This window comes from Salvelinus namaycush, chromosome 2 (assembly GCF_016432855.1).
Source record: "Salvelinus namaycush isolate Seneca chromosome 2, SaNama_1.0, whole genome shotgun sequence".
Classification (NCBI taxonomy): Eukaryota; Metazoa; Chordata; class Actinopteri; order Salmoniformes; family Salmonidae; genus Salvelinus; species Salvelinus namaycush.
In genome coordinates, this window is record NC_052308.1 from 13640250 (window position 1) to 13654749 (window position 14500).

Below are 14500 nucleotides of genomic sequence, written 5' to 3' on the forward strand. Positions count from 1 at the left end.
GAAGGCCTTGCCAACATAAAGACATATTCATTAACCAGAAGAGCAACTTGGCAGATAAATATAAAATTTTGTCACTCGGGTCCAATCGGGTCTGGTCTAGATCCGGACCAGTTAGGGTACCTGTTGGGTCTATGTCTGGTTATCATCGGGTCTGTTTCAGGTCCGGATCCAACTTTTTAGACCTGAGAAGACCTTTACATGCAATATCTCTAGCTATGTAAACCAAATATTCCATTGTGCTATACCATAAATGTCCACTGGGTTTATATGTACAGTAGAAACATTCTGTGTACCTCTTTGAGGCTTGGTGTAATTACACACTGTTTCTACACATTACAAAAACAGACATTACCTCCACTCAGTAATCTGTTAGGGCTCAGTGCTATCCGGGATCCTTGTGACGTCCCTACCTTAACCATAACCCTTACCTAAACCTAACCTTAACCATTTTAAATGTCAACTTCAATGGGGTAGGGACCTCCCAAAGATCCCGGATATCACATACCAATCTGTTATACAACGTATTAGTAATACAAATCTATCCAGTTCTTGCAAACAAATGTAAAAAATGTATGCACCTCTATGCAAATCTACTACGATCTACTGTATGCAAAAAGCCCTTGATACGATTCTCTTTATTACTGTCTGTATTGTTTTATGCAGTATCCCGTTGATATGAAAAGCATTGCTTTATAATATGGAGTAACCTTCTCTTCTGTCTGCTATCTGGAACAGTGTTGCATGAACATTCTACACCTGTCCTCATTCTGTATGTCTGTGAAGAAAAAAAAGATGATTAAACACGATCTTAAAATAGGATGTAAAGACACCTGTTTCAACAACTACGTTTTTATAGGGTTACTTTATATGTGATTATTATTCATGGTTTTCTCTGAGCCTTACAAAGTAAGAAACACTAGTATAATACTTTTTTAGCTAAAGCACGGATAGAGAGCAGAATCAGAATGCAGGCATGGAACTATCAAAATCTATCAACCCTACAGAGTTGACCTTACAGATTGAAAAGGAAATATGCACACCTCCCATTCTGCCAATGGCTCCACATTCCTCTATTTGTGATAACTCTAAGTTGATTTGGTACTACAAACACATACAACCATAGACACATAGACATACAGTACATCCAATACAAACATACAGTAGGGTATACATTGTCCTGAACTGAGCATGCTAAGTCCACATATAGTGTCTGACACACTTAAAACATTTGATCTCGCTGTCAGTAAGGTGATGCTTTCCCTTTGAGTACTAATCCTGTTTAAAATGAAGATTATGACTCTGTCATAGCTCCCAGTCCTGAGACCAGCTTTATCAGTACGGCACCTTGACTATTCATGTGAATTTGCAGGCCAAGTAGCTCAAGGTGCTACTTTGCAGATTGAGTGCTTTAACCTGGATCTTAAAACTCTGGGCCCAGTATCTTTTTGAACCTGAAAAAAATACTTGCAGATGTTACTTGAGGTCAAGTCTTGGTTATTTACATAATTCTAAAATGGATTAATTGCTTTATTAAAGGTCCAATGCAGACGTTTTTATCTCAATATCAAATCATTTCTGGGTAACAATTATGTACCTTACTGGGATTGTTTTCAATTAAAATGCCAAAACTCCATCTCACCAAAACAGGCTGAAATTTCAGGCAGCTCTTACACTAAAGGGCATTATCGTAATTTCCATAATTTCACAGTATTATTCCAACATCATAGTATGGAAATATACACTTAGTGTTCAAAACATTAGGAACACCTGCTCTTTCCATGACATAGTCTAACCAGGTGAATCCAGGTGAAGCTATGATCCCTCCTTATTGATGTCACTTGTTAAATCCACTTCAATCAGCGCAGATGAAGGGGAGGAGACAGGTTAAAGAAGAATTTTTAAACCTTGAGACAATGAAGATATGGATTGTGTATGTGTGCCATTCAGAGTGTGAATGGGCAAGACAAAATATGTAAGTGCCTTTGAATGGGGTATGGTAGTAGGAGCCAGGCGCACCGGTTTGAGTGTGTCAAAAACTGCAAAGCTGCTGGGTTTTTCCCGCTCAACAGTTTCCCGTGTGTATCAAGAGTGGTCCACCACCCAAAGGACATCCAGCCAACTTGACACAACTATGGGATTTAACATGGGTCACCATTCCTGTGGAACGCTTTCGGCACCTTGTAGTTTTTGCCCAGACGAATTGAGGCTGTTCTGAGGGCAAAATAGGGTGCAACTCAATATTAGGAAGGTGTTCCTAATGTTTTGTACACTCAGTGTATCTATAAAACACAGGAAATCACATGTTATTTACTGTACTGGGCCTTTAATCAATGATTTCGATATTCAACACACCTCGACAATTCAAAATGTATTTTTCAACATCCACATTTTTTATTTGAACCTCGACAAATTCATTCTATCACCGACATTATTGCAATTCCAGGGAGTTCCTATAAACCTTGACCCTCCTTTGTGTGTATGCAGTGACCTTTCACCACCTCTGTGGGAAATCTGGGCCAAATGTTCTCTGGCTCTGCTGCATAAGATCCATTACATGGCCTTAGGAGGGGCTATCTATTCTGTCCCTACTTTAATTAACTGATCTCTATCTAACATCTATTTAAGTATTGCCAAGAATAAGACTGCTGTGTGTATGATTTAAGACTGACAGTGGATGGTGAGAGGAGTATGACTGGGTTGTGAAGGCCAGTAGAAAATGGTGCAGAAATCACAAATGTCACAGATCATAATTGTTATATAATCTGACAACATGCAGTTCCTTATAAAACTATATATTGTTAATCTAGATAGTTTTTTGATGTATTAACGTAAGTAATGGAGTGATACATATTTATTGTGTGATTGATTGATGGGAATTATTGGTATATTGAAAATGTCTACTTTCCCTATTCACTGTTACCTGTATATCATTCATCTCTCCCCTCAATCCACTTACATCAGACTTATTCTCTCAAATATGACAGTAAAGATGACACTGATATACTTCAACTCTGTCAGAGTGAGGAATATAACTCCACCTGGAGGTCTAGATCATATCTCTTCACAGTTAATGTTACTGTGAGAAATACAATGCTGTCTGTACCTTCAAAAATGTGTATGTCCCTCTCAGGCTACAAATAATGAATAATCACAATAAGGCATCTTTAATATTAAATCACATTTCATGATTGATATTTTGATGGTGTAATGAAAAATAATCTGTTAAAAGAGACCTTAGTTCTCTGTGCTTTATTTGAGACACCTGGTGCAACAAAGTGACATATAGGACATTGCACCTTTATTTAACCAGATTAGTACACTGGATCTACTTTCATTCCTACAATACACCTGCTTCTGTTTTCAGACAGCCTGGTGTCGGCTATGAAATCCCTGGGTTCTCCTCAGAGTTAGAGCAGGTATCAGGAGATTAATGTCCATGTCCAGACACTTACCTGTCAGCCAACATGACAAGATTATTCCTGTGTGTGGCTGGCTGGAAAACACTTACAGTACTCTGCTATGGCATAGACGTCGCATTCTTCATGTCACGCCTCTTCTTGGAAATGTCGCCTGTCATGTGATACACAGTGCTTTGTAAAAATATAATATATTTAGGTCAGCAAATTATATATATCTAAAACGTTACCTGGCACACTATGAAGTATATCCTGTGTGTGAGCAGGTCAATTTGTTGCTGGTAATGTTGACATGTAACATAGTAAGAAGGAAATATAACAATATCAGATATCAGCGTTCCAATATCATGTATACAACATGATAAATTGATTTGGTAGAAAGAAACAACAATTAAACAATATTTAGCTTGATTCACAATGGAACTGTGGATTCTCTTTGACACCCGCTATTCCTATTACCTGTGTATTTGCCATTCTAATTGCCTGCTGCAAATCCATTTGTTTTCGGAGACAATCTTTGTTCTCTCTGAATAAAATGTGGAGAACCTTCAATCATGCAGGTTAGTGTTTTTTGTCATGAATGTTGTTCTGGAGGCAGCTCTGCAGAGTGGTCACTAGTTGGCACAGTTACAAAGTTCTAAAATAAGATTTTAAACCTAACCCTAACCACATTGCTAACCCTAACCTTTAATTAAAATCAAAAAGCACATTTTTGTTTTTATGAATCTATAGGCAATTTTGACTTTGCAGCTGGCCCATCTAGCGGAAATCGCTCAGTTCTGCCTCCAGAGCAAGATTCATGACAAAGTCAACCTGCTTCAATCATATCATAGTTGTAGTGTTCAATAGAGTTCATACATGAGCATTTAAAAGCTTGATTTTCCTTTCTCACAAGTAATCTAAAACTATCTGGAAAATAATCTGTAATTTCTGTATTCATGAGCAATTGATAATTAACAATCTGTATGCAAAAGGCTTTGAAGGGATCGTCTCCAGGCAACCATATAGATCCGAAGCCTACGATTCACATATTGATTGGTTTCATGTGGGGAAGGTACATTCACACACTACCCATACATTCAGCAGTATTGAGCTGCTTACAAATACCACCCTGTGGTGGCATGAAGGGAGACATTATTTTCTCTTGTTAGAAAGGTTGTTATATTCTCCATAGACATAGCACAATTAACCCTTACCCTAAAAGACACTATACATGTATATAATCATGACTTGTAAAGCACTGGACAATGTTTGTGGGTGTTACTGACAATTTTCATTAGTCGGGTCAGTGTCCTCTGCCAGTTGCAGGGCATCAAATCCAATTCAGGTAATTCAATTCTGATTGAAACAATCCAAATTGCATGCATGTACTGACACTATACTGTAGGAGTTGGATTTGTTCATTTTATGCTAGCCAAGGACCAAAGTATTCAGTTAGATGTTGATCATGTTCAAAAATAAAACCTGGGTGAGGGAGAGCACAGCAGCCATGCTGTCAATGTTGTGTAGCTACCTGTTCATGGTAACTTAATGGTAACCATTAATGCAGAGGGATGTCACACTGACTCCTGTAAAGGATGGCTGTCATTCTCCCTGGAACTTTCAAAACGGTACAGACATCTAAAATGAAAACCCATTTAAAATGGACATTTCAATGTGAAACATTTTATTCAGTCTCAATAACATCTCACAGAGATACATATAATTTGTTAATACAATAGTATTAAAAGGCTTATGCAACATCTATATCACATTTATGCTAAATAAACTATCAAGCACACAACTTGAAATTTCTTGATTACCAAACAATTGAAAAAGGAGAAAGAGTTAAATTAATGGAACATGTTATACAATCTTCTCCAGGTTCTGTTTATTGATCCAATATGTCTGTGATGGTCATATTGACCATGATGATACTGTTAAATGTTGATGATAGAATATGTAAAACCTCAAGAATGTCCAAATACCACAGAACTTGGATTATTTTTCACAGAATTTGCTGAATATTGACGGCGGCCAGACAGACCATATACAGTAACTGTGCTTCATGAAGAAATTAAAGGACAACCTCTGAGTGAACCATGGCCGTTTCAACAGTTGAGTCATCCTAACAGAACGTTTACTGTACAATAACAAATAAACAGGGCACAGAGAACACAGGGATGAGGCACAAATAGGCCAGGCTCATGTAGATTGTCAAACATTAGAACAATCTTCTCATATGTAAAGCCTATCCTTTCTGCATAAAATCTAGTGAAATAAAACACTCAAAAGCTTGGTTGACAAATTAATACAAAAATGCATACAATTATAAGGCAATGCAGCTGCATTGAATACTCTAAATATTAAGCTGTTGATTTCACATTCTTGAGAAGTGAATGCTACACATAAAATAACAATTTTGTTATAATCTGCCACATACTTTGCTGAGTAGATGGTTCTCAAAGTTAGAGTTCATAAAAGGCATTTTTAAGTTACAAAGTTAACCTTGAAAGTATAAAAAACATAACTACACAAATGTTCATTGGAGCTGAGCTGATATGGCCCTTTGAGTTAAGACCTGAAAAAGACAAAGACACATTAACAAGCATACCTGGGTGACTCATAGTTATGAGACAGACATTTGTTTAAGGCACTTTGGAAACCCAAAAGTTCATCCTGTGAATGGTGAAAGACAAAAACAGTAATCTCTTACTGGACATCTTTGGTATCCTGATGGGGCCACTGCTGCTGCCATCACCTCCACCACTCAAGACTTTGATCTCAATGAGGTAGTCCTCGCCAGAGGGGACATGCAGCTCCACGCTGGTCCTGTTGGTCTCCACCACGCTGCTCTTTCCAAGCCAGTTCTGACGGTACACCACCTGCACACCCCACAAGACATGCCACAAGAGGTCGCTTCACAGTCCAAGTCCAGAACAGACTATTACATAGAGCCATGACTACATGGAACTCTATTCCACATCAAGTAACTGATGCAAGCAGTAACATTTGATTTAAAAAACAGAAAAAAACCTTATGAACCTTATGAAACAGCGGGGACTGTGAAGCAAAACAAACATAGGCACAGACACATGCATACACACACACGATAACATACGCACTATACACACACATACACATGGATTTAGTACTGTAGATATGTGGTAGTGGTGGAGTAGGGGCCTGAGGGCAGACAGTGTGTTGTGAAATCTGTGAATGTATTGTAATGTTTAAAAAATAATCTATAAACTGCCTTATTTTGCTGGACCCCAGGAAGAGTAGCTGCTGCCTTGGCAGGAACTAATGGGGATCCATAATAAACCCCAGGAAGAGTAGCTGCTGCCTTGGCAGGAACTAATGGGGATCCATAATAAATACAAAAACCTTGAGACGGGAGAGGGAATATCATGGCGAGTATCTGATGTCAACAATACTGATTTAAGCGATGCAAGTCGTTTGACCTTAAAGAGAAATGACTGATTTATGGATAATGCCTCTGTACTGTTTCTTTGAAGAAAGAAAAAATGCTTCTCAGAGAAAGCCAAACTCTTCAGAAAAATAAATAGTATTTTCTTGATCAGCCAAATAGTTTAAAGAAATGTATTGTATTTTTTTATGCAGGCTCTTTCCAGAAGATGCCATGAATTGCAAATTATAGTGTGAGGTGTTAGTGTGGCCCCCTGTGGTGCTCAGTGGAGGGGGTGAACCCCTGTGGCGCTCAGCGGAGGCTGGCGTGGCCCCCATGTGGCGCTCAGCGGAGGCTGGCGTGGCCCCCATGTGGCGCTCAGCGGAGGCTGGCGTGGCCCCCATGTGGCGCTCAGCGGAGGCTGGCGTGGCCCCCATGTGGCGCTCAGCGGAGGCTGGCGTGGCCCCCATGTGGCGCTCAGCGGAGGCTGGCGTGGCCCCCATGTGGCGCTCAGCGGAGGCTGGCGTGGCCCCCATGTGGCGCTCAGCGGAGGCTGGCGTGGCCCCCATGTGGCGCTCAGCGGAGGCTGGCGTGGCCCCCATGTGGCGCTCAGCGGAGGCTGGCGTCCCCCCCATGTGGCGCTCAGCGGAGGCTGGCGTCCCCCCCCATGTGGCGCTCAGCGGAGGCTGGCGTCCCCCCCCCACGTGGCGCTCAGCGGAGGCTGGCGTCCCCCCCCCACGTGGCGCTCAGCGGAGGCTGGCGTCCCCCTGCGGCGCTCTGCGGAGGCTGATGTCTGAATGTGGAGCTTCACAGGCTCCTAGCTGCTTCCTCACCTTCTCTCTCAAATCTCTGAGCCACATCCGATCAGTCAATTAGAAAATGTATACTTTAAAAGAAAGCAGAACCTAATCCTCTACTGAATGCTCCAAGAGTTCAGATACCCAGGATGACATGAAACGCTTCCTGTAACGCAGGTTCAAACACAGCAGGTCTTTTTACTACTGCGGCATTCAGAGAGATCGAGAGGCAGGAATCTTCACTGAATGTATCAACAGCCATCAACAAGGTCACATTTTGCGTGTTCATAAATCGAAATGTTACAGACGTTCAATCAACCTACTCAGTGCAAAACCAGCACAATGGAGAAACATTGGGTTTTGGGTCATATCACTGGGAACAGAATTTTTAATTTTGTACGGCCAGACAGGGACAATCCATATGTGATACTGAAAGTGCTGAGGTTTATATTTCCACTGCGACCAGGGAGTCATTTATAGAGAACATAGCTGCTGAGGTTAGCCAAGAAACTGCATTTGTTTCCTAGTTTTCAAAGATTCTGCTATTCCACTGACAACACTCACCTTGTATCCTGTCACCTCAGACTCATTTCCCAATGCCTTGACATGCTCCCACTTTAAAAAGATCTTGGAGTTGGTCAAGTTCCACTCAATATTCCCTGGAGGTCGACTTGGTGCTGAAAGATATGCAATCATACAGCAACTCGAGTTAGTCACGTAAAATTCCGTCAATAGCTGAAATAACTCCTAAATTACTTTCTTACTTTAACCATCCCCTTATCGCTGCTGTATGAAGGAAATCTCAACTAGAAGGGAACAAGATTAGTGGCTGAATGATTGCCTCTAACTCTGATAAGCTCATAAACATGCCTCCTCTCCATGAGACGTCAAGACAAACAGCATCTTGTCACAGGTTTTTGTAATTTTTTAAAAGAGGGCCCTGCTAATTCATGTTGTAGGTATAAGATAATCCAATTCCATCCGTTTGTCTGCAGTCAACATGCAGTAAAGACCATACACAGATGACTGTGTTTCGTCTCAGCAGTGCTGTTGATGTAGAGGATTCACAGAGGCTCCAAAGTCATTGAAGCCGTATTGTATCCTGCTGCATTTTACCACAATTCCATTAATGTAAACCTCTGCGGGATATGCAGGCTTCATGAACGTGAAAGCGGACTTGTAAAGAGAGAAATGCTCAAATTGCATGTGACAGCTGTCCCATCTCAGAAAAAAACTCACGTGGTTTCTTGGTGGTGACATTGACTGCCAGGCTAGAAGGCCCTGCTCCAGCGCTGTTCTGGGCCCTGACTGAGATCAGATACACAGTACTTCCCATGAGTCCAGAGAGAAGGGCCACAGTGTCCGTGACCTTCACCATCTCAGCATCACTCTCCTGCAACCCCTCCTCCCAACAAAGCACCTGGAACCAAAGACATTAAGGTTATCCCAGACCTCCTGGCAGCATTAGAAACACTTCCAGCACTGTTGTTTGCTGATTTCATTATGGACCTGATGAACAGGGGCTGTGAGTGAACAATGAAGGTCAAGTTAACCTGGGCCTTCCCTATAGCCAGCCAGTCCTGGGCTATACTAAGGGAAGAACGGGTAAGATCCTCAGGGTGTTCCATCATGAGGGACAATGTTTGTTGTGGAGGAAATTGACATATGATGTTCACACTTGTGAGTGGTGATTTATAGAACACCTCTCAGGCAGGGTAGCAGCCAGGGTATAAGGGTCCTTGGGAGACCAGAACAGCTTTGGACAGACCTCTTCATTCTCCAGATTAGATGGTGAGAAATCTACCCGTATCACAAGCAATTTTTCAGGGTAGGGTAGATGTCAAGTTTTGCCACTGGCAGTTCTATTTAAATGCATGCCGACCCATTGCAGAGTCAATCATACTGAGGATAATATCTATCATGTTGTTTTCTGCTCTCTACCAGCATCATGAATGTTGGAATATTTTTCATACCTCATATCCAATGATCTTCCCACTGCTGGCTGTCTGGGGGATGGGTTCCCAGTATACCTCGATTTCAGAGGCTGATAGCGTCCGGGCCAACACTCTGGATGGAGCTACAGAGGGCTCTAAACATGAAAAGATGACACCAAGAATATTATAAAAAATGGTAAACATTCAAGTCAAACTAACCCAAACTTTCCGTTTCATCAACAACTTGACCAATAGTCAAAGGCACTAACCTTCCTCTGCAGAATACACTACAACCACATGGCTAGATGGGCCTTCTCCTTTGTTGTTGTAGACTCCAACTTTCACCTCAAATTGGGAGAGGGGAGGGATGCTGTCGTTCCTGAAGGTGTATCTTGATGCATCAGGTGAAGCCAGCACAGTCTGTTTCCACGTGGTTGTACCAAGAGAACGAAAAGCCAGAATATATCCAAATTCCTCTCCATTCTGTAGTTCCTCTGGTATCGGCTATGAGACAAAGACATTTTGACAGCATAAATTGTAGATTTTTTCCCCATTGGTTGTGAACTGAATATCAAATGACTATATCAACTGGAAAAGTCAAATTCTGAATAGCCAAATACCACAACATCAACAAGATAATACATGCACCTGCCAAAATAAAGGAAACACCTGAGTTAATGAGGCACACAAAGTATATTGAAAGAAGGTGCTTCCACACAGGTGTGGTTCCTGAGTCAATTAAGCAATTAAAACATCCCATCATGCTTAGGGTCATGCCCAGTTGCCCATTATTTTGGCTACCATGGCTAGAAGAAGAGATCTCAGTGAAGAGTGTGTGTGTTTGTGTGTGTGTCTCAGTCACCATCTCTTAACCCAATTGAACAACTTATGGGAGATTCTGGAGCGGCGCCTGAGACAGTGTTTTCCACCACCATCAACAAAACATCAAATGATACAATTTCTCATGTAAGAATGGTGTCGCATCCCTCCAATATATACCAGACACTTGTAGAGTTAATGCCAAGGTGCTTCCTTTATTTTGGCAGTTACCTTTATATCCAAAGCTATACACACTTCCTAAACCATTCTGCATGATAAGCCAAATCACTTTAAGAGATCCACAGAAACACCCAGTCTGAGACATCATCCTAGATTTATGCACATACAATTTCCACCATCGCTGCATCTTGCATTTTGATTTACACACCAGGGGAGCCGTTTGGAGGAGGCAAATATCTAGGCAAGACAGCTCTTGTTTTAATTAAAACCCATTTAATTGAAGTCACATTGCCGTAGAGAATTCTGTCAAACCCCATTCATGTCAGCAGAGTGATTTGAAAACAGCCGTCACAATGAAGACATATTCTAATAAATCTGATCAGCAAGCTTACCTCCCATTGGATAACCAGTTCTCCTCGGCTACCTCCTCCTCCACTCACATTACCCGGTGCTACTTCAGGAACTGGATGGACAGAAACAACAACAGTGTCTAATATACGGATGTGTATTCCTTCAGAGGGGGGAGTAAAGGCATATTTGAATCCTTACTACTCCAAAACCATACAGAAGCCTTGATATCACTATCATAGTGCCCCTAATCGCAATACGGTTTCCTAAATTCACAAAGCAAAGGCTTGTTTCTTTTATCCAATTACATTTGGGTTGATACTGGCATAAGCGCCTGTGCATACTTGCCTAGTTAAATAAAGGTTACACACACACACACACAGTTAATACAGTGTGTCACCTCCATGTGTTCTCCTCTCTTGTGATTCAGTGAGCCAGTCGGACGCACTCTGCTAACCCGCTCAAAATAGACCCTTTTAAGTCATTGCCTGATGGCATGCGTGGGTATTTCACACGGTTCCTGTTGATACTGCTGACATGAATTAATCATGTTAGGTTTTCCTGCATGCTGATGTACACAGCATCTAAATGCTTAAAGGGTATGATGCATCCTGCTCGGTTGGTTCTAATCTGATGAGCAAAAGTATCAAAAGTGTCAATATCCACATGGCTGTGTCAGCCGTGTCATCTAAACACATGAACAAATTCTCACTTTCTTTGCCTATTAGGTAAATCATTAACACCTGTCTCGGTGTCTGTCGATTGGAACAAAGCTGATTCTGTCTTCATTACACATAATTAGCGATGAGAAAGGCACGATAAAAGTGACTGTGGGATCTACATGGTGAAATCTATCAGGGGAAGAACAGAACACTCAATACAAGTTACACTAATCAGACAGATTCAACACGAGAGGACAGAAAGGAATTAAAAAGTACCTGCTGCTTTCGTTCGAATCTGCTTGGATTGCATGCTGGGCTCTCCAACACCCACATTGTTGATAGCCACCACCCTGAATTCATAATCCACCCAGGGGTTCAAATCTATCACCGTTGCATGAAACATCTGTCCAGGCACAGAATCAGGAACTAGGATTAAAGAATTTAGAATTTAAATACATATTGATTCTCATCCATCAACAAATTACATTTCAGAAAGCATCCATGTTATCAAAGACTGCCTGTGATACAATTCAGTCAATATAACTTATCCAAGAAGGCCCCTGAGATAACGAATGAGTAAAAAGAAAGCAATACTCCTGTTCACATCATCCCCAAAGTTGACTCTTCTCACAATATTATCATAGTACAGAAACCACCAAATTATACATCTCTATGACAGAAACATTCTCTGAATATAATGTCCTGTAGAAAACACTTTCATAAACGCTGTAGTGTCTAAGCAAATGGATGGGCTGGTGTTGTAGCTACCTGTCCTGACAGCCTGCCAGCCGATGGAGAAGGGGGTCCTGGCTTGGATGGTGTATGTGGTGACAGGGCTGTGGTTGTCTGGCCCAGACCCCCAGGAGAGCTGGGCACTGGAGTCAGTGATCTCCCCCACCATGAGACCCTCTGGGGCACCGGGTGGTCCTGACAGAACAGGGAGACAACCACTGTCAAAGAGCTCTATTGTGTCAGCCAAAAAAGGATGGCAGGATTAAACCAGTTTCATGCAAGGCAGTCAAAAGAGAAAGACATTTAATATTTCACCCAGCGGAGCTAAAGATCCTTCAATTGATGAGGGGAAATACAAAATTACTCAAAAAGGAAGGAGAAGTGGAAAATTAATGTATTGATTTAGAGATGATCCTGTAGTCATTATTTAACACTGAATGAAGTAGAATAAAGAGAATGAATAGAGTGTGATAATGTCTGAGGTTTTCTAATTCCTCTTTACATGATTGCTACAGCGTCTCAGGAATACAAAGTAGCATCACAGTGAGGAAGTGCGTGCGTACCTCTGACAATGAGGTCGGCTGCTGCTGAGACACTGTCCACCACAGTGTGTACCATGCACACATACTTCCCAGAATGCTTTAGCTGAATATTCCTGACCATCAGATCACCAGCTGATTCCTGATGACAATAGAACAAGAAAAATTGTAATTTCACAACAATACTAGTAATTCCCAATAGTCATTCAATAACAATTTTTCATGTTGTGTACCAATAATTATTCTGATAACATTTCAACTCTCTGTACGCTATGGCAGTAGCAGGAAGAACTAGGCCAGGCTAGGTCTTTAGAGAGCAGGTAGGAACACTGGAGTGACACTGGTTCTAACACTCCTTGTGTTAAACAAACGAGTTCCTGAAGTTTAAGAGCTCTGCTAAATGATGCTGACAGTGAAAATGTCAGTGTTATACAGGCCATTTTAGTGCAGGGTCTTTGTGTGCTCAGCAGACCAGAGGATACATCCTGTAATCAGACAGATTTGTGCTCTGATTCAGAGGGGTGTGGTTAAATGTGGAAGAAAAATGTCAGTTGAATGCATTCAGCTGTACAACTGACTAGGTTTCCCCCTTTCTGTTTTCCTTTCTTTGTTCACAGGAGTATTTTTTTATTTTGTATTTATTTAACTAGGCAAGTCAGTTAAGAAAAAAATTGTATTTTCAACGACAGCCTAAGAATAGTGGGGTAACTGCCTTGTTCAGGGACAGAATGACAGATTTTTACCTTGTCAGCTCGGGGACTTGATCTTGCAACCTTTCGGTTAGTAGTCCAACACTCTAACCACTAGGCTACCTGCTGAGTATCATGTGATTTACTCCTAAGATCAGCTACAGGCTGGGAGTTTTCATCTCTCGCTACAAGTTTTACCTGGCCAGGCCTCCATGTTAAATGCCCTAGTCTTGTTTGACTTGTCGGTGTACTGTTACAGTACACAGACGTGAGCAGAGACGCCTGTGTATTGGCTGTCTCCTGTACAGTACAGGTCAGAGTTTCCCAACCCTGGTCTTCCAGTACCCCCAACAGTACACATTTGTATTGTAACCCTGGACAAGCATACCTGATTCAACTTGTAATCATCAAGCCCTCAATGATGTTTGTCCAGGGCTACAACAACGTTTATTTTTGGGGGTACTGGATGACCAGGGTCGGTGTATTGTTGGGGGTACTGGATGACCAGGGTCGGTGTATTGTTGGGGGTACTGGAGGACCAGGGTCGGTGTATTGTTGGGGGTACTGGAGGACCAGGGTCGGTGTATTGTTGGGGGTACTGGAGGACCAGGGTCGGTGTATTGTTGGGGGTACTGGAGGACCAGGGTCGGTGTATTGTTGGGGGTACTGGAGGACCAGGGTCGGTGTATTGTTGGGGGTACTGGAGGACCAGGGTCGGTGTATTGTTGGGGGTACTGGAGGACCAGGGTCGGTGTATTGTTGGGGGTACTGGAGGACCAGGGTCGGTGTATTGTTGGGGGTACTGGAGGACCAGGGTCGGTGTATTGTTGGGGGTACTGGAGGACCAGGGTCGGGAAACATTGATATACAGTGCCTTCGGAAAGTATTCAGACCCCTTGACTTTTTTCACGTTGTTACGCTACAGCCTCATTCAAAAATGGATTAAATAAAACAATTTCCTCATCAGTCTATACACAAAACCCCATAATGACGAAG

At 41.9% G+C, this 14500-nt stretch overlaps 1 protein-coding gene across 1 annotated transcript in view; it reads right to left on the bottom strand.

The window, feature by feature from the left end:
* The window catches only part of LOC120020442 (contactin-4-like), a 112353-nt gene that overhangs the window by 3454 nt on the left and 94399 nt on the right, over positions 1–14500 (bottom strand). Inside the window, exons 14-22 of the mRNA XM_038964109.1 lie at positions 12840–12957; positions 12313–12471; positions 11821–11970; positions 10927–10997; positions 9805–10039; positions 9575–9690; positions 8841–9021; positions 8166–8278; positions 6112–6280 (exon numbers count right to left, since the gene is read on the bottom strand). Of these exons, the coding sequence (XP_038820037.1) occupies positions 6112–6280; positions 8166–8278; positions 8841–9021; positions 9575–9690; positions 9805–10039; positions 10927–10997; positions 11821–11970; positions 12313–12471; positions 12840–12957 (1312 nt within the window). The remainder of the gene's footprint in view (positions 1–6111; positions 6281–8165; positions 8279–8840; positions 9022–9574; positions 9691–9804; positions 10040–10926; positions 10998–11820; positions 11971–12312; positions 12472–12839; positions 12958–14500) is intronic.